This window comes from Notothenia rossii (genome assembly GCF_949606895.1).
Source record: "Notothenia rossii genome assembly, chromosome: 3".
Lineage (NCBI taxonomy): Eukaryota > Metazoa > Chordata > Actinopteri > Perciformes > Nototheniidae > Notothenia > Notothenia rossii.
This window is the reverse complement of record NC_136901.1, coordinates 66515045-66534565: the sequence shown is the minus strand read 5'-3', so window position 1 is coordinate 66534565 and position 19521 is coordinate 66515045. Positions and strand designations below refer to the sequence as shown.

The window sequence follows — 19521 nt, the reverse complement described above, 5'->3', positions numbered from 1 at the left end:
TGTATTTTGTGTCCAGTAATTGAGGCAGTAAAATTAGTTACTAAGTCAAAATTATTCGAAATATCCTTATTTGAGATAATATATATAAATATTGGAAACGGTTCATTTTTTTTAAACAATTGTGTGATGCATAGGCTATTTAGAGATAAACATAATCAATTGGAGGAAATGTGCTTCCATAGATTTGGCTTTCATTTGTGTGTTCCACTGAAACCTGTCCGGCGGAAGTTGTGCTCACGGCCTTAACACAAAAGAAATGACGAGCGGTATCGGCAGTGAGTAATATTTCCCAGTGCTTTCTTAATAATCTTCTTGGTTTTATAGTGAAAACTAACAGTACACATAATTGTAACAATGTGGTTATTTTAGTAAGGTTGAACCCAGTATCTATGTTGTTTGATAAAACGGTATACCTTGTAGCTCTGTGTGTGTCTCGTGAATGTGTCCCCCGTAATCAACACTGCTAAGCTAAAGCTATTGCTAAAATGATGGCAAAGTCTATGTTATTTTCTGCAGAATCACGGTTTATAACTAATTATACTTGGTTGCATAGGATGCATTCAAGTCCCAGCAGTTGACATTAAAATACAACATGTTATAATAGTTCTTAAATGCATATTTTAGACACGAAACAAGCTAGCAATCTAGCTAACATTGATTACAAATAAAGCAATGTTTTATTCCGTTTACCAGCGCCGCTGTCTTGTGTTTTATATTATAAATGCATCACAGACTGAATTGTCTATCTGTTTTTGAGGCACAGTCCTACAGTGCATCTGTTAGCATAAGGACATTTCTCCAGAAAAAAACAAACAAACATACCGTCTCATTCTGGCTATGACATAAATCCCTGCACTAATTGTAATGTTTTTTTTCATTTTATGTGTTTTTTTGCACATTTAGAGTGTGTTATAGCAAATTGTACCAAATCTATTAGTTCTGGCATTAAGGTTTTCCAATCCTGTGTAAACATGAATTGCTCATGTTTATGCTCTGAAATAAATATGTGCTAGTTAAAAGACGTCTGCTGTGATTACCTGGACATGTTGTGATTTACTGTATATTTGCTCATTTTCTTTTTCAACAGAACACAAGATAGTGAATGTGGGGCCGACAGAGCCATGGTCAGTCAGGGAGAAACTGTGCCTGGCCTCCTCTGTTATGAGGAGTGGAGACCAAAACTGGTGAGAAGAAAATCCTACTCAAATGTTTTTGTTTTCAGAAAGGTATAAGAATACTTTCTGCTAGCTGTATATTAAATTAAAACTGGGATATAAATTCCGTCTATGTAAAACTTTATACAATGAATGATTATAAACGGTGCAGTCTATGCAAACTTTTTACTGCAATTATGTCAGTCAAAAGGTCTTGGAACACCTCTACAAACCTAACCTGCCCTACCAAAACCTCCCAGTCATTGCATTTCTTGGAATATCATGCCAAAATATCTATTACATTAATGGAACTCTGCTAAATCCTAAAGCTCAACTCCAAATATTTTTGGAATTATGTAGTGTTGGATGTTTTTGTATTCTATGTCTCACCACTTACATATTTTACACTGGATTGGCATTGACATTTCTACTGAAACAATTAAATATTTACAAAGTGTATTCGGGCAAATAGGATTTTTTTTTTTTTTAGTGATAAGGAAAAAAATAATATTCTACAAAACTGTCTCAATGCTATTATGACTGTAACTTTTTGCTGAATATTTCACTTTAGTATTTATTTTGTCCTGATGCAAATGTATTTCTTAAAACGTGCATTATGATTCACATTGTTTTCTACAACTGTCTGTTTTATTCTGATGAATGTCTCTCCTTTTCTTGCAGGGTGTCTGTAAGCAGAGCCATCAAGCCTTTCTCAGAGCCCGGCCGTCCACCTGACTGGTTCTCACAGAAGGTGAGAAATCTCAGAAAAATATATTTTTGCATTTGTCTTTTTTGCCTCTGGTTAACACATTTTCTCTTTGTGTCTCAGCACTGTGCCTCACAATACTCCGAGCTGCTCGAGGCCACAGAAGCACCAAAGTCAGTATAATAAAACATTACCACCCACCACCAATGTGCAGAATCATAATAATGTATTGAAACTGTTGTTTGGTAATATTTCTTGAGTTGACCTAAATTCTTGCTGCCCCCCTTTGCTTCAGGCGAAAGCGTGGTGAGAAGGGTGAGGTGGTGGAAACCATTGAAGATGTCATCGTTCGTAGGCTAACCACAGAGAGGATAGAGGAGCTGAAAAAGCTACTGCGGGACACACAGGAGAAGTACAGGTACAAACAGGAACATTGCTTAAAACACATTGGAGGACCGCAGACATGACCGTTAACCCGCCTCTGATTTCTGTATCCGGACAGGAAGTTGAAGAAGGATGTGGATATGATTCAGACGGGTCACATGGACTCCCAGCTGAAGGAGCAGTTGGCAGACATAACACTGTAAGACTCTTCTGTTTCATATTAGACAAATGCTAACATGTTATCCTCAGAGTGGATCAGTCCGTATGCTGTCTACATTTGAACTTGTCACACAGTTATTTCACAACTAAAAATCCCCAAGAAAATCCCACAAACTGATGTGGGCTTAATGCTGCTACAGCATATACAATACAGAACAAAATCCTCAGACAGTTTAACATTTTCTATTATAATTTTATAACGCAGGGTTCCACAGCAAAATAAGAGAAGATAGGACAGACCTTTATTGATCCCCATAGAGAGGCGAAGTCACGCCCATCTACTTCCGCCCCATGGGACCTTATTTCTGAAAAAGTATGTATTGAAGTCAATGGAGAGAGAAAACGTATCTTCCGATCCCGTTTGAATTGTGCCACGAATTACACATATGATGTTATTCAATCTTAAAAAATAATTTCCATGTCAAAAAAGTCACAGTTTGTCTTAAAACTGTTGAAATATAAGACTATGAAAAATACGCAACTAGAAAGACTACAAATCCCAGAGTCGCGTACATTAACGTTACACATTACACTCGTGTTACTCACTGAAACCTTGTAAAGCCGGTCCCGCATGCTGGCTCTTACGGAACCGACTAGCTCCCCTTTTGTGTATGTACAGCTCTCAACATGAACAGACTTGTAGTGATTTTCACCTCTTTTAATACTTTTCGCTTCATTCTGAAAGAAAGAGGTGGAATGTGCTAACGTGGCGGCCATCTTGGTGTTGGTGACGTATGCAAAACCAGAGATGTAGTTCATTGAGCGGTTTCACACAAAAAAATTTGTTACTTCACAGTTTTACGACACATTATTTTTTTTGACTTGCAAAATTATCTTTTAAATTGACAATCATCATATGTGTAATTCGTTGCACAATTCAAACGGAATCAAGGGATAATCTTTCTCTCCCCATTGACTTCAATACATGATTTTTCCGAAATAAGGTCCCATGGAGGTCCCCTGGAAGGGGAGGGACTTCGCCACTCTATCGGGAAACTCAAGTGTATAGCAGCAACAGAATAAGAGGGAAATACAGGACAGTTCACACAAGGATAATAACAATAAGATTAGACATGTAAGAAACAGTCTGATAATTGTGACAAGCAACAAAAATAAAGGTAAAAAATAAACCTTGGACACCGTTATAAATTAGAAACTCCCCTTGTCCCACTGTAGACCCCAAATCTAGTGCTGAACATGTCTCTGCATGGATGTAGGCACAATGACACCCCCACGGTTAGCATTATCACAAAGCATGCGAGAGGTTACCCCTGCTGCCTTTCAGCCACAATCCTACCCTGTTCCTACGCCGTATTAACAACCTATTTACTATTAAATAAATGTGTGATTTTCCAACCGCAGAAAGAAGAAGCAGGCTGAGGACGAAGCAGAACAGAAAAGGAAAGCCACAGAAACAGCGTTTCAAGGTAGGTTTTTAGACATTTTTCAAAGAGAGCTTTACAAATATATGATCTTCTGTTTTTGCAAGATAAACATTTAATAGAATTCATAGTAGTTTCAAAGACACTACTCATAATGCTAATAAACAACATTCTTTACATATCATTGTGAAATTGTACGCTAAATTAATATTCCAGTGAGGGCTTTCCCAGTCTAAAAGCAACACATCTGCTAACACTATCATACATTGCCCCTCCTCTTTCTCTGAATATTTTGTATATTTCGTGAAGGAAATAGTTTGTGTCTCTGATCTACCTCGGTTGACATGACAGTGCTCTCCCATGATGCCATGCTCTTGTTTTCTATGCTGCATTTTGTTATTGATTTCTTCAACAAAGTTGACTTAAAAACATAAAAAATGTTCAACACACCCCTGACCTTTGTCTATCGCAGCTCGTCAGGCGATGAAGAACACGCCTAAGCGTCTGCCCAGTGTGACCGTGCGTTCTCCTCTGGGTGCCAGCCCCCCCACCATGGACTCTCAGATCGACTCTTCAATCCCGATGGCGTCTCTGGATACAGAAAGTGTGGCCTCCGATGACACCACCCCCACCTCCACCCTCTCAGTTGTAAGAACGTCATTTGCTTTACATTCTTATTCAGCAGTGGGGAATGCTGCCAACAATGAAAGAAAGTGTGTTACGTAAACTTGACTTATTGAGCCAAAGCAAAGACATTTATTTAGGCGATGCCTCTCCCTGATTGTTCTCTGCCAGGCACAGGGGGTCGGGGGGTTTCTCCCTGCGGTGGATGCGTCAGGGCCCAAAGACGGAGGCCTGGTCGCTCTGATGGACGACTCCCCGCAGAAGAGGCTCCTCGCCCAGAAGTCCACGCCGCCGCCCTCGCCTCTCCTGTCAGAACTGCTGAAGAAAGGCAACCTCATCTCAGCCAGCCCCCGCCTGGTGAGAGCCTGCTGCGATCATAACATTCTAAACAAAAATACAAGGAACTGAAAATTACAAACAAATCCTGTGCAACAGCAAGCAGGACTCCGTTGTTAGCACTTCAAATATGTACACTGCAGACATCAATTTATAGAAAGCCTGTGTACTTAATCTGAGTGTGCAGGACAAAATTGAGTCAGACAGATATAACTGCAATATTCTAATTTTAATTCAATGTAAAAATCCCATGAAAACTGTATTAAAAACGTTCCTTTTGTGTGTGCCTTGTTTTCATTGATGTCAGGTTGGAGAGACAGACTCTGCAGGGAGCCTCACCAACGGAGTACAGACAGCCACTGTAGCCACTGCCTTAGCACCGGCTCATGATGTCATCACAGGTAAACACACCTTGCACACTGTACACACACACACACGCACACACACACACACACACACACACACACACACACACACACACACACACACACACACTAACTATTCTGTCTTTGTAGTTAGATTTTCCATTGAGACTTGCTGTCAGGATTCTGTGTTTAAACAAAATAAAAAAAGACATAGATACTTACAACGATGCAGGTTGGTTTTATTTATTCACTGGCTCTCGTGTGTGTGTTTGCAGAGGGTGAAGCAGAAGCTGCAGTGAAGGCGGAGCTTGGGGAGGAGGTGGGGCTAGTGGAAGAGGACCTCGTCGCTGTGTCCTACATGGGAGACGAACTGGACCTGGAGACCGTCGGAGACATCATCGCCATCATAGAGGAGAAGGTACATGATTATTAAAAATCCAAATCAGTCTGATTTGGAAGCAGACATGACCAGGATCCCGTTCTGTTGTTTTTTTTAGTAGAGGAATAAAGCATTACTAGCATTGGCAAAATACATTTAAACGGCACTGGAAAGAGAATTTAGCCTGTGTTTAGTGTTTACGTGTTGAGACCAATTCTCAGGGTATAGAAAGTCCTGTAGGGACAACTTATCAAACATAATAACATTTTCTAAATCATTGTCCAGATATTTTAGAGTGGTGCAGATATAACCTTTAAACCCCATAAACGAGTCAGCCAAAGTTGAATGTTTTTTCTTATTAGATTTTAGTTTAATGCCTGAAATGAGATCTGTGGTTAACACAGTTTTGAGCGATTTTCCCATTTTTTTTCTACGACATAAAATAAACACCCCACTGGTAAATGTGTCATTGGTTGCTCAGAAGTAACTAACTGAGACTACTAAACATCATCACGCCGGATATTAGCAGCCTTTAGCTTAGCGGTGGTGATGTGAAGTCATCATGCGTCATGTTGTTTGTTTATAGCAATAGAAATTTGCTTTGGATTGATGAAATTGACGCTTCAGCTTTTATATAAGTGGTGTTGAGGGAACCCTTGCGATTCTAACGTCTTGGTCGATCTGCTTCATCTCTGCGTCACATCTCACAGGAACACACTTTATGTAAACAGGATATATGTGACCTGCTCTATCGAAATCAGCCGCTTTGACCTTAAGACAACTTTTGAGTTGTACACACTGTTGGAAAGAGGAGATTCCTAGGTTTCTAATGATATCAGGATTGTTTTTGTACTCCAAATATTAAGCAAAATATGTCACATTATATAATGACTGTCACCGAGTCATCATTTTGAGAAAAAGGCCTTCAAAGTTTCCTCTTCTCTGGAATCCATTGATCTGATTGGTTATTAGCGGAGCAAATGATCAAAATACTACAGAGGGAAGATATTTTTGTTTGGATTACTGGTCTGGGGGAAGCTCACGAGTGTGCATGTATTTTTGTGTGTTTGTGTATTCTTGCGTTTTCTGACTCCTCCCCTTCCTCCCAGGTGGATGACTCTGTGGAGGTGTTGGATGCAGCAGCAGTGGAAGCCGCTCTCTCTCTGTGTGAAGAGGCCGGCTCAGAGGGACACACCCTCCCCGGCCCCTGGGAGACCCAGGCCTCAAACGCAGGGCCCTCTGTCCCAGACTCTGACCCCTCTCAGGAGCCTCAGGATGGGGCCGCGATGTCGGCCCTGATGCCTGCAGGCATGGAGAGCCAGAGTCAAGCTGAGGCTAAAAGACAACAGCAGCTAAAGGGAAACTGTGAGGGACCGGAGGCAACAGGAAGTGATGTCACTTCTTCTGTCACCTCTGACGACTGTGCGACAGGGAGTGAGGTCATGGAGGAAGGTGCAGCGGGGAAGGATCCAACTGAAGCCACGATCAAAAGTGAAGGCGAGGAATGGAGCCAGCCTGAGCCCAACCCCCCCTGCCTCGGTGGGTACACACACACGCACACACACACGCACACACACACACACACACACACACACACACACACACACACACACACACACACACACACACACACACACAGAGAAAACGTGCTTATTTGTGTATTTTAAATAAAAATGTAATGATGGTTTTTTTATTCACCTTCTCATTTCTGTCCCACAGACTCTGAGGACAGCTCTGTGTCTGGGAGAGAGTCCAAGGTAAAACACTCATACACTCTAACTAAGGATGGGTACCGAGAACCGGTACTAAGTCAATACCGGTACCTGATTGGACGGTATCGGTATACCGTTAAGCCGCTGGACAAACGGTGCTGCTATCGGTATATGTGTTACGTCTACTTCCTTAGTTTAACTTTAAACCATTCTGGTTGGTTGGGAACCCTCATCCCGTGTGATGTATCCGGTTTGAGACCCCTCTGATTGGCCACTGTAAATGCCACTCGTCATCTCTCTCAACAATGCTCTTATTATGGTTTCGAGACTCACATGGCGGACAGAGCGAAGCGATCGAAGGTCTGGGTGCACTTTAAAAGATGTAGGCGATAATGCAAGGTGCAATCTATGTACTCAATTAGTTGCTTGTAAAGGGGGTGACACAAGCAACTTAATGAAGAATTTGCAAACGAGACACTCATTGAATCTAAAACGGTGCTAGCGATACTGCTAGTGCTAATAGTGCAAGCGGGCTTCAGCCGCGCCGTGTGTAAATGTGACCTGAGCGAAGGCTCGCAGGCAGGTTAGCTGCTGCGCACGGGTAATATCTTTTGTTTACCTGAGTGCAGTCTTGCAGGCACATCGTCTTGTCTTGTTTTAGTTTATTAACACTGACAGTGTATTAATGTGAGCTCCTACACCTATAATAATTTGGCCTTTCATTGAATGCTTTCTAAACCAGTTAAACTGACAGATGTCATTGTGAATTGGAAAACTGCATTTAAATGTTGTTAAAGGTCAACGTTTCAATGTATGGTTCAGCAATTGTTGGTCGTTTACTAGGAATTGACATATTTTAAGCTCAAATACTTTGTTCTATGTTTAAACCTTCAGACACATGTTGACGTGTTTCAGTTCAGCACATCATTTATTTTGTGATGATTTAAAAGTACAATCCAGAATAATATAAGTACTCGCCTTTATCTTTTTGCCATCTTAGCCTTTTGACCAATTTCTTCACATCACAGTTTTGCATGATGTCACTGTAGGACAATATTTTAAGGATCTCTTGTCGAGCTAGGTTGTCAGTTTGAAATGTCTGGACGAAGATGTAAATGATTTACAAATGTTAAATAATGTTTTAAAAAATGCCTCTTTTCATCCTCTGTCTGAGGGAAAACCCCAAAAAGCATGATAGGGCGAACCAGGCCCCTTTAAGTTATTATTTATTTGTGTCTGCTTCTGAGAAGCGAATGTATAAGTTATACAGTTATTTCTGCAAGAAAATTACAATACAATTCCTGTTTAATCTTCACATCTTGTATTCATGTCTATAATTTTGAGCACCAAATTATTGAAAAGTATCGATAAGAGTATCGAAAAATACCGATACCGATAAGCAGTACCGGTACCGGTATCGATAAAATCCTAATGATAACCATCCCTAACTCTAACAAACTAAAATGATTGTAATTTACTAAAAGTGTTATCTAAAAAAAAAAAAAGGATATCCCTTGCTTTTTAAATGCCTGTTTTAAAATGCCATTACATAATGTGTTTCTGCTGTATTTATTTTTAAATGTCTTTTATTTTATTTCGTAAAGCACTTTGAATTGTCGCTTGCTGAAAGGTGCTATATAAATAAACTTGCCTTAAAAAACTAAACCATAAAAGCTATTTCCTGGTAAAAAAAAACTAATACGATTAACACAAACATTTTGTAATTCATTTCATCTTAACTTTTTAGTTGCAATATATTCCAGCAGTTAAAAACTGAATGAATTTCTGTCCAATCTGGAGACATTGAAACACCTTGACAGAGATTCCAGTAGGTGGTGCTATGCAACAATGCTTCACATGTAGTGCCTTTTAGCTTTTTCCTCGCATCCCTGTGTTGTAAAAAGTAAGATGTTCAGGTTAATTGTAAGCTAACTAGTGTCATTATCTTCTGAGTGAAAGAGGACTCAAGCTGCTTCCCAGATCCAAATGTTATAACAATATGGACATTCCTACACAGTTCTCCAATGTATTTTTAAATATAGACGTACATAGATCTTTCACATACCTGTTCCCAACAAAAAACAACAACAAATAAATATAAAAGAACTCAAATTAAACATTAACATATATTTAAATTAATTTCCATTATAGATTGTCACAAGATGATACAATACCAAAACATTTAAGGCAAAAACAGTAAAACCATCAGAAACAAATCTCAATATGTGTGTGTTGTTGAATCCAGGAGGTGAAGGAGGAGGAGGTGGGGAGTGATGGCGACCCAGACGAGGGGATAGAGCTGAAGGAGGAGTGTGGGGAGGGGGAGGGTCCCTATCTGTCCGAGGTGGAGCGGGCAGCCAGCGAGAGTGAGGACGGGTACGGCCCCCCCTCCCAGCGCTACACTGCGGACTCTCTGGCCAGCAGCCCGGCCTCTTCCTCACAGCTGTAGGTGTCCTCGGATCACAATCAGATTTCTGCAGTCTTTGGCTGCTGACATAAGATCCAAAAGTGTTGCTCTTGTGTCTTTACGTCTCGTCCACTTGTGATTTCTCTTCTGCTTTCCATTCACTATCCTCTCGTCACCCTCATCTGTCTCCTCTTCCTCTCTCTGCTGCAGCTCTACCTGTGGAGAGGACCAGGAGGCGGTGCAGGCCCAGAAGATCTGGAAGAAAGCCATCATGCTGGTGTGGAGAGCCGCAGCCAACCACAGGTGGAGCCTCTAGGAATGCCAAAATACATGCAATCGTTTACCTCCATTTTTAGGCTTATCCTCGTCATCATGATAGTAATAAGCTGTTTCAGGTCATTACATAGCATCATACTTCTTGTCTAACAAAGAAGGATCCACATGAATGCATTTAATGTATCAAATGATGTAAAGTCTTATCTGTTATTCTGTTTTATGAGGACATTACATTACCAAGGACATGGGGACTTCAATGGTTGCTACAGCCCTGATACTATAAACAGATGATCTTTGTATTTTGAGATTTTGGTTGACAGTTTTCCTCCGTAAACAGAATAATAAATAAATATTAAGTTCACAAAACAACAAAGCGAATTTCAAATCTGTGCCAATGTTGGTAAAATAACCAACATCAACCTATAGCTGAACTCCTTAGTTTTCTACTAGCTTTGGCTAATTTTAAATACTGGGATTTTGAGTAGAATTGGTTTGAAAGATTCTTGCTCACTGTTGGTAGTTTTCACTTTTGACTTTTCTAGAGAACGTATATGGAGTTAAATGGGAAAACAGGATCTCCCAACGGCAGTTGGGAAAACTAATATTAAAAACATGTATTAATAGATTCATGTGTCTCTCAGGTACGCCAGTGTCTTCCTGCAGCCTGTGTCAGATGACATCGCCCCTGGCTACCACAGCATTGTACACAGGTAAGACCACACACACACACACACACACACACACACACACACACACACACAAATTTGCTTTTTTTGTCAAATTACATCTAGCAGGCACACACATGTTATTTAAACAATATATTCTCACAGAATCTGGAATAAATGTACTGCATTTTTTCAATAGCTCAAAATATAATGATCTTTATCAAACAGTGTAATAACATTGGTAATTATTAATGTTTTTAATAACCACATCTCCCTCCCCGCTGCAGACCCATGGATCTGTCGGCCATCAAGAAGAACATCGAGTCGGGCGTGATCCGCACCACGGCCGAGTTCCAGCGCGACATCATGCTGATGTTCCAGAACGCCGTCATGTACAACTCGTCGGACCACGACGTGTTCCACATGGCGCTGGAGATGCAGCGGGACGTCCTGGAGCACGTGCAGCAGTTCCTGGCCACGCAGCTCATCATGCAGACCTCGGAGAGCGCCATCTCCGCCAAGAGCCTCCGCGGCAGGGAGGGCAACCGCAAGCCCGGAGAACCGGCCGAGAAGGTGGGTCGGGGGGCAAGTTAGGGGTCACATATTCGTCTGGCAGAGTGTCAAACAAGGCTGATTCTGATGAAGCACTGCATTATCCTCCCTATCCAAAAATATAACTGTTATTGTTGGAACTCAACTTTGAGGGTCAGAATATCAACAGTGAGCAAGGAAGAAAGTTTTGGATATGGGGGGGGGGGGGGTTCTGTATCAAAATCATGGCGTCCAAAAAAGTCATGTTAAATATGAATATACAGTATGAAGTGCAACACCCCATCTATTTACAAAACTCCTGTTTCTTAGCAGAATGTTAGCTTTTCTTATGTTGTGGATGGTTTGTTGAAAGGAAGGAAATGATTGGATATGTCATATAATGTGACGAACTTAGTGCCATAGTTGTTCATTCAACTCAATAATCTTTTTAAATGTATCTCGTATTTTTATATTTTAACTAAATGATGCCTAATTTGATGTCTTTTAAACTGTTAATAGATTAAGAGCTCCTTCCTATAAGGGGTGCGGGCCCTTAGATTGAAGGGTCTTTATACACTTCGATATACACTTAAGTGTTGTATACTTGCTCCCAGACAGTATTCACCACTGATTAAGTATTTTTGTTGTTTCTTTGTAGATGGGAGAATGTTACTGTCTAATTAATTTGTTTGAATCCAGTATTTCTGCACAGTTTCAGTAAAAGGCTACCGTAAGATTATAAGTATGATAATATGTGTCGAATTTAATTTTGGGAAACGCTGCATAGGATTGTAACTTGTGTGATCCAAACATTGATTGAAAGCCAATTCCATTTTCCAAAATTCACAACATGTTTTTATCAAAGCAAATATTCTGACTTTAATTATTCTGGTGTATCAATTTATCCAACTTGATATGAGGAGGTTTTGATGACTTGCAATCTTTTGAAACGACAAGCTGACTCTTCTCCTTTGTCGATGTACCGAGCTTACTTAACTGAATGTTGCCTCACTGATTTGTTAATGTTTATCCTCACTCAGCAGAGCCAGTGACGCAAGCCTATAGGGTGGCAATGTCTCAGAGAGCGTGACGATTACAGCATGTAATATATCTACATGCAGTGTTGTTGAGTTCAGGGACTGTTGAGACACCTGCTTCTATCTCCTGTCACTCGAGACGATGTGCCTCTGTGGAAATATTCCCAGTCTTGACTTCCCCGCTAAGTCCTGCAAGGTGTGTGTGTGTGTGTGTGTGTGTGTGTGTGTGTGTGTGTGTGTGTGTGTGTGTGTGTGTGTGTGTGTGTGTGTGTGTGTGTGTGTGTGTGTGTGTGTGTGTGTGTGTGTGTGTGTGTGTGTGTGTGTGTGTGTGTGTGTGTGTGTGTGTGTGTGTGTGTGTGTGTGTGTGTGTGTGTGTGTGTGTGTGTGTGTGTGTGTGTGTGTGTGTGTGTGTGTGTGTGTGTGTGTGTGTGTGTGTGTGTGTGTGTGTGTGTGTGTGTGTGTGTGTGTGTGTGTGTGTGTGTGTGTGTGTGTGTGTCATTGGATTGGACGCCCGTCCCTCTTTGACGCAGACCTGTGTGAAACTTGCTTTCTCACGCACGTGTGTGTTTTCTCTCTCTCTCCCTCCAATGTCTGTCCTCCTACAGGACAGTGTCCCAATGGCCTCTCCTGCTTTCCTTCTCTCTCTCTTTGTAAGTATTCAGGTGCTCCGTCAGATTTCACCAGAACCGTGCCACGCTCCGCACACAAGTGACTCAACACACACACACACACACACACACACACACACACACACACACATGATAGATATATATATATATATACGGTACATAACACACATCTGTCTCCGCCTCTCATCTCATCTTGCTCTTTTTTTCAATTCAGTTCTATTTTAGTGCCATTTAAGGAAGCAAAACTACTCCAAAAGAAAACTAGAAAGTGCATTTTATAATAATGCACATGCAAATATTTGGTAACAATTATAAAAGAAAAATCCCTTTGGAAACAGGTAGATTTCCGATATATCTAGTTAGAATTTGACTTAAAGCCTCTGTGACACTAAATGTTAATGACTTGATAGGAAACAATCAGAGCTGAGAAGAGCTAAGGCAAAAATATAGACACAGACATAAATTGACTTCATGCCTCATAGTGGGGAGCCAGAAAAAAGGTTTTTCCTGGCATTTAAAAAAGATGGTTATTCTAGTTTTTCTCCTCTTTGTGGAAGTAGATATCTGGTCAGGTTTTAAAAACGCTGTAAAAAATGGTATGTTGGTCTAACTTTAAGGGGTACTAAACTTTAGTGTCAAATAGAGTGGGGGCAGGAATGAGTCCTAAATCCAGAAATGGGTTATGGAAAATGGGAGATTTAAACACCAATATGTCAGTAAACACTGGTACGCGTCTGCTGCTTTTAAGTGTCATGTAAAAAAAAAACTGAATTTAAAACTGCCGTGTGTTGGCCCCAAGCTCCTTTTCTGCTATACTCCAAAATCCAATGTAAAAACCCTATTGGCTTTTAGTTTAGGGAGCCGTTGCTATGCTAACTTCCTGGTGGGCCTACAAAAAGTCATAACTGCTCCACTCTATATGCAGCATTAAGTAAAGAGAAACATAAACAGACCATCAGGGCTGTGTATCTTTTTGGTATGGATAAATAAAGGGCCTCTTTGTATCTCAGTCGCTTTGACAGTTTCACACACATATCTCTGAACACACTGCAGTGTCACCTCCATACACTTTAAGTTCTATTTTGACCCAACATCCTCACCTCACACACTCACACACAGGCTCCAGTCACCTCTCATCACCAAAGCTTCCGTCAACCTTCGGTTATTGACCCCATCCCGGTTTCCTGTGTTTTTCCGTTAACGTGCGTTTGTCCGTGTCTCTGCATGTTCTAATTGAATTTCTCCTTTTCTTTTTCAAAGTGTTTTCTTTTTTTGGTCATCTTCATTTTTTATGTTCTTCATTTGGGAAGGACGCCTCCCAAGGTGGACCGTTTTATTTTGTGAGTTCAATGGTGTGAGTAGGCCCGCCGCAGAGGTCACTCTCCAGCTGACCTCTGACCTCCAAAGCCTTATATGAACTTCTCTTTCTTGCTCTCTCTTGCTCTGCCTCTCCTGCAGGACGGAGGCACCAGAGGTCGCCGTAGTGCCATGGAGGCCGACCTCAAAATGAAGAAATGAACTGATTTCAGAGAAAAAGACACTTAGAAAGACTCAGGAGGTGGAGCTGAATATTCACCGTTTTCTGGAGAGGACTGTGCAATCTCTGTGTGCCTGGTGTGTATATTTACACACTTAATTGTGTGTGTGTGTGTGTGTGTGTGTGTGTGTGTGTGTGTGTGTGTGTGTGTGTGTGTGTGTGTGTGTGTGTGTGTGTGTGTGTGTGTGTGTGTGTGTGTGTGTGTGTGTGTGTGTGTGTGTGTGTGTGTGTGTGTGTGTGTGTGTGTGTGTGTGTGTGTGTGTGTGTGTGTGTGTGTGTGTGTGGCGCACAGGTCCCCTGTTCACTCCACTTTCCTCCAAGTATCATTTCACCAGCAAAGGTAGTAGCTCATCATTTCCCTCCGCTGAGATGGAACACTGAAGGACTTTGAGATGGGAAAGAGAAACATTTTTTACCAGCAAAAGTCTGTTTGCGATCGAATGATGAGGATTTGATCATGTTGAATGGTGGATGCATTAATACTAAGTCCGTTGATTGACGGCAACAGCAACCAGGATTGAAACGTCACAAATCATTATGTACAGATTCAAAATACTACTACTATTTCCAGTTCTGTTAAATTGATCACTTGAAATGTATCTCACATCTTTATAACTGGACTTGCTGCACTTTCCATCGATGGAACAAGAGTGTTTTTTATTAAAGTGACAGTTTGGATCTTATGAAGTAGGAGTTACTTCAACATAGTCACCTACTGTAGATGGAGGTCAGCACTCATAACGGAGATACAGAGAGCAGGAAGCGGAGTAATGGACTGCAGTGGACAGCAAATCATATTTTAGCCGCCTAAAGGACATGTTTTCATTTGACCCTAACAAGGGCCTGAGTTTCCATTCATTCAAGAGACGATGTAATGTGTCTAAATAAATCAACCTCATAGTATAACCCAAACATCTAAAAATAATTACCAAAAGAAAACTAGCAAAAGTGGTGAAATTGGACCTGCCATGTAAAGATGATAACTTAACTGACAACAGTGAGTAAACACATTGTTCACAGCTTTATGCTGTAGTGAGATGAATGGAAACCGTTTGAAGGTAGGGATCAGAAGAACACAATCTATTCTTTGTAAAATAATTGGCTGTAATGTAAATGAGGTGTTTCACTGAGTGTGTTATGGGCCGAAAAGTAGGATGTGGAGTTTGTTGTTGCTGAAATAGTATTGATACATCCCTGCTTGTCACTGAGCATGTAGCCAGGCTGTGCTACCGATAGAAGAAGAAACCGGTTTGTGTAATGTGTGTTAGATGGAGTACAAAAACACATTTTGTACCTGTGAGATGGGTCATGTTGAGTGTTGTTTGGGTAGCTGATACACGTATCATGTGTTCTGTTGTACATTTGTTAAATAAAAAGATTTGATCTAAACATAAATCAGAGTTGGTTTTTTTGGCTGTAGAATTAGTCTGCTATGTAAGCATCTTATGTTGCAAACATGATGGCAATATTACACAAGTAAACTTTAAATGCAAGAATTGAGAAAAGAGACAAGTATTAGTGTAAAAAAAAAAAATTGTATTTCACAAATCATAAATAACAAATACAGCATGTTCCAGGAGTGAGACCCGCTCAATCCTAGAGGATAGTTTTTATGTTTACAGTGTTCACTTTAACATTCAACAATTCTGTGCAGAATACTGTATTTATATCAGCAACAATCTGACCCGAGGCTCAAAGTTAGACATTCAAACAAAACAAAACAAAAATCCACTTCGTTAGAGCTGGTAAAAGCTCCAATGCTCTAATTGGTCGATGGACAGACAAATAATGAGCAGCTTTTTTGACAATTGTGCTTAAATTACTTTTTAATGCAGTTTTCTCCATCTCAAATATGGAGACTACCTTACTTCCTGTGCTTTAAATCATACAAAATGTTTTTGGATGACGAAACAAGACATTTAAACAAAAAAACAAACATCACTTTGTGAACTGGAATCGCTATTTTTGTACTACTTTGACATTTTATTGATCCAAAGATTAATCAAAAAAAGATTCTGCAGATTCACTGATAATGAAAATAATTGTAAGTTGCAGCCCTAGCTAAAATATAACAGTATAACTCAGACATGTTTCAGTGCAGTATGCTAAACCTTGTGCATGTCGCCTGACATTTAACATTAAGTTGAAAATGAACATTCATACAAAAAAACGATGTAAACAGTGAAACAAGGGTTAACATTTCCCTCTTAGTAGAAATCATGGATGACGGGGCTGGCTGAGGAGTACAGCTTCCTCTTCACCAGCCGGTACTCCGGTCTCAGCTTCAACACTTTGTCACTCTCAAAGATGTGTTTGAGCGCCGGCCAGCCGTAGCTCTGATCTGCTCTGAGGATCACAGACAGTTCAAAGGTCGGGGTGACGCTGGGGTCGATGGAGAAGCTCCCCACCGGCTTCAGCCCCTCCTTGCCCTCCACGTACACCTTGATGGAGGCGCCCCTGAGGCCGCAGGGCTCATCAGCGGAGGAGCGCACCACGTCCTGCCCCACCCGGGCTGTCATGTGATGCGGCAGCAGCAGCACCTGGCAGAAGAGGGTGGAGGCTTTGGCTTCAGTGAGGCAGAGCTCAATGTGCCGGGTCACAGCCTGCTGCAGGACACGCTGCTCCTGCTCCACACCGGCATCCATCTGGGCAACTGTAGAAAGAGATCAGAGTATTGTTAGAAAATCTGGCTGCTAAATTAATATACATTTTAATCAAAATTGTAAATTTGACTGTTCTGACAACATTCTAATTGTAGGAAGTGCAATGATTGTTTAAGGCAGAATATGTGTTCAAATGCTGCAGAGATAAACTGGCATATTCTACTACTATAAAATACAAGTCCACAAAATTAGCCAATTTTTTTATATTTCAATGTCTGCTGATATTTAAATGGGACCTATCATGCAAAATGCACCTTTGTACGTCTTTTACACATGAATGTGTCCCCGGTGTGTCAGGGAACTCACCAAGTGTCAGAAAACACAACTCTCTTTTCCTCCATACCCAAAATCTCTAAAAACGGGGCTGCAACGGATCTGATACAGACTGATACAGATTTGGAAAATAGTCTGACGTCAGTGAGGAGGAGCTCCCGCCTATATGTGCAACGCTCCACCAATCAGGGGAATGAGAGGTTGCCGTGGCATGGTAACAGCATAGTAACATGACGCTTGTAACTCGGCCCCCTCCTTTGCAGGGGGGCGTGGTCAGCTGCAGCTGATCTGTTTGGTATTTTGAAAAAGAAAACTTATAAATATACCTTATATAGGTATGGCCCTACAATATATTATTCAAATATAGCATGATAGGTCTCCTTTAATTTAACATCCAAAGCCAAAGCTCCACTACATCAAAGCATAAGAGATTGACCCCTGCTCTTTCATTTAACTTTTGTCACTACTTTTATCATGTGATGTCTTCCAATAGTGCACTCAACTTCAAGAGTCATCAGAATAAAAAGAATATATCAGCACTGAGGAGAGGCAGTGAAGGCATCATCAGCTGATCCCAGACCTGCATCATTTACATCAGAAACATCCCCATCAGGTCAGCTCACTGATGTGTTCGTCCGCCTAATTAGAAAGTTCTAGATCCTACAATATAGGTCATCGCATTAATATAAAAAATGACTGCCGATAATAACTGAGTACATCATCACTTGTTGAATAACCTTTAGCAGTTTTATTTACGAAACAATTTTTAACAACTTACCAGGTGAGTTGTCCCTCTCATCGCTGCTTTCGACGCTGCCCCGCCGGGCGGAGCTCGTGCCTCTCCCCGGGGATGTGAGCTGGAGGAAATATTTCCCGATCATCTCCAAGACACTTTCTTCCTCCGACAGGTCGAAAAGCCCCGGGTTTCCAAAGAGCAGAGCCGCGGTATACACCATCCTGAATCCCGTTTGTGAAGCTCCAGTTTCTCCTCCTGTCGTGTGGTCGTTTTCTTCTCCATGTAGTAACGTTAAGACTTACCGGCTGTAGGGGCGAGTGGAGGTTTTATACCGGAGGTGCGCTCGGTTGCATCAGCTGAGCTCCCGTGTGGGCGGGGCTAACTGTGTGGCTCACGCAACATGTCTGGGCATTGCACAGAGGCCTGTGGACGTTTAGAGACAATAAGGCCTACTTTTATTTTCCTTTGCTCTCGTGTGTCGTATGTCTCATCTATATTATAGCTGATAATAATAAATAGTGTAATGTAGCTTTTAAGATGACATTTTGCTAAGTATTGTACTTATCTACAGGTTTTTGACTCTATTTCCTCTGTTTATGTATTTCTTTTTTTACTCCACAATACTACACAGAAGAGATTTTAAATTTGATGTTTGACTTAATATATGAAAAAAACATACACTTGTTTTAAATGTGTAAATCACTTAATTAATTACAAGCATTATACAGGCAAGAATTTGATTCAACAAATATGAAAATTGAAGTTTCCATAAATAAATAGATATTTAATAGTTATGTAATTTTTTTTACCAGGAATAAAATGATAAACAAAAATAAACCCACTTAATATAAAATGCTTACTAAGGAAGCAAAAATTAGCTCAATTTCAACCAACTACACTTAGGCTGCTTAAACATTAAACATTAAATGCACCTTGATCCTAAAATATAATGTTTAAATAACAATACAACACTCAAAGTCATTGCTTAATTAATGCTTTTACTTTCAATACTGAATCAACTCAGGTAGATTAAATGATTTCACATGTATTATTTCACTTTGTATGATTTTTAATAAAGGTTGTTTTCTTGGTATAAAGTATTTGTACTTCTCCCATCACTTTTGAAAGACCGAATGATATAAATGTTCAGTAAAAACTTCTGATGGATTAAATGGCCTCAATCTGCGATGGAAATCTACCAGCATGACTATTATATAGGTTAATCTAGATCAGGGGTCTCCAACCTTTCTTCATCTGAGAGCTATGTTGAAAAAAGTGAAAGTGGCCAAGAGCTACTTGCATCACATCGCTTACATTTATTCACATGGACCTCATCAGTTGAACTTCACATCAAGGTCCAAGAAAACGACAATTTCTCACATATTATTATGGCCCACATATAGGCCTATGCCCTACAGCTCCTCATATCTGTTCAGAAACTAGACAAAACAAGTACAAACCACAGACTGTCTGTGTCATGAAGAATACAGTCGCTGGTTTATTTAT

The 19521-nt window shown here is 40.6% G+C and overlaps 2 protein-coding genes across 4 annotated transcripts; one reads left to right on the top strand and one right to left on the bottom strand.

The window, feature by feature from the left end:
- The first annotated feature begins 203 nt into the window (after positions 1 to 203).
- Positions 204 to 15738, top strand: brd8b (bromodomain containing 8b). Of its 3 annotated transcripts, XM_079669065.1 has the most exons (19): positions 205 to 275; positions 1088 to 1184; positions 1836 to 1905; positions 1984 to 2033; positions 2156 to 2278; positions 2363 to 2443; positions 3826 to 3890; positions 4318 to 4493; positions 4641 to 4826; positions 5113 to 5206; positions 5446 to 5588; positions 6659 to 7088; positions 7269 to 7306; positions 9507 to 9706; positions 9879 to 9971; positions 10586 to 10654; positions 10897 to 11182; positions 12783 to 12827; positions 14265 to 15738. In XM_079669065.1, exons 1-19 carry the CDS (start codon positions 257 to 259, stop codon positions 14322 to 14324), a joined length of 2325 nt encoding a protein of 774 aa, XP_079525191.1. In that variant the 5' UTR covers positions 205 to 256; the 3' UTR covers positions 14325 to 15738. The 3 variants fall into 3 exon arrangements, with proteins under 3 accessions (XP_079525190.1, XP_079525191.1, XP_079525192.1); XM_079669064.1 differs by lacking the exon at positions 14265 to 15738 and having other exon boundaries at positions 204 to 275; positions 12783 to 14255; XM_079669066.1 differs by lacking the exon at positions 12783 to 12827.
- Positions 15739 to 16151: 413 nt separating this feature from the next.
- Positions 16152 to 18352, bottom strand: LOC307031735 (DNA damage-inducible transcript 4-like protein). The gene is made up of 2 exons (XM_079669085.1): positions 18058 to 18352; positions 16152 to 16996 (listed from the first exon to the last, which is right to left on the bottom strand). The coding sequence occupies exons 1-2, from the start codon at positions 18233 to 18235 to the stop codon at positions 16551 to 16553; spliced, it is 624 nt and encodes a 207-aa protein (XP_079525211.1). The 5' UTR covers positions 18236 to 18352; the 3' UTR covers positions 16152 to 16550.
- Positions 18353 to 19521: the final 1169 nt, after the last annotated feature.

What these genes read in the sequence shown, in the direction of transcription:
- brd8b (XM_079669064.1), top strand. An exon ending in CTGACTGGTTCTCACAGAAG is followed by an intron (nt 1,906 to 1,983) that starts GTGAGAAATCTC and finishes TTTGTGTCTCAG; the next exon opens with CACTGTGCCTCACAATACTC. An exon ending in GAGGCCACAGAAGCACCAAA is followed by an intron (nt 2,034 to 2,155) that starts GTCAGTATAATA and finishes CCTTTGCTTCAG; the next exon opens with GCGAAAGCGTGGTGAGAAGG.
- LOC307031735 (XM_079669085.1), bottom strand. Translation starts at nt 18,235, where the DNA reads ATGGTGTATACCGCGGCTCTGCTCTTTGGAAACCCGGGGCTTTTCGAC. An exon ending in TGAGAGGGACAACTCACCTG is followed by an intron (nt 16,997 to 18,057) that starts GTAAGTTGTTAA and finishes CTCTTTCTACAG; the next exon opens with TTGCCCAGATGGATGCCGGT.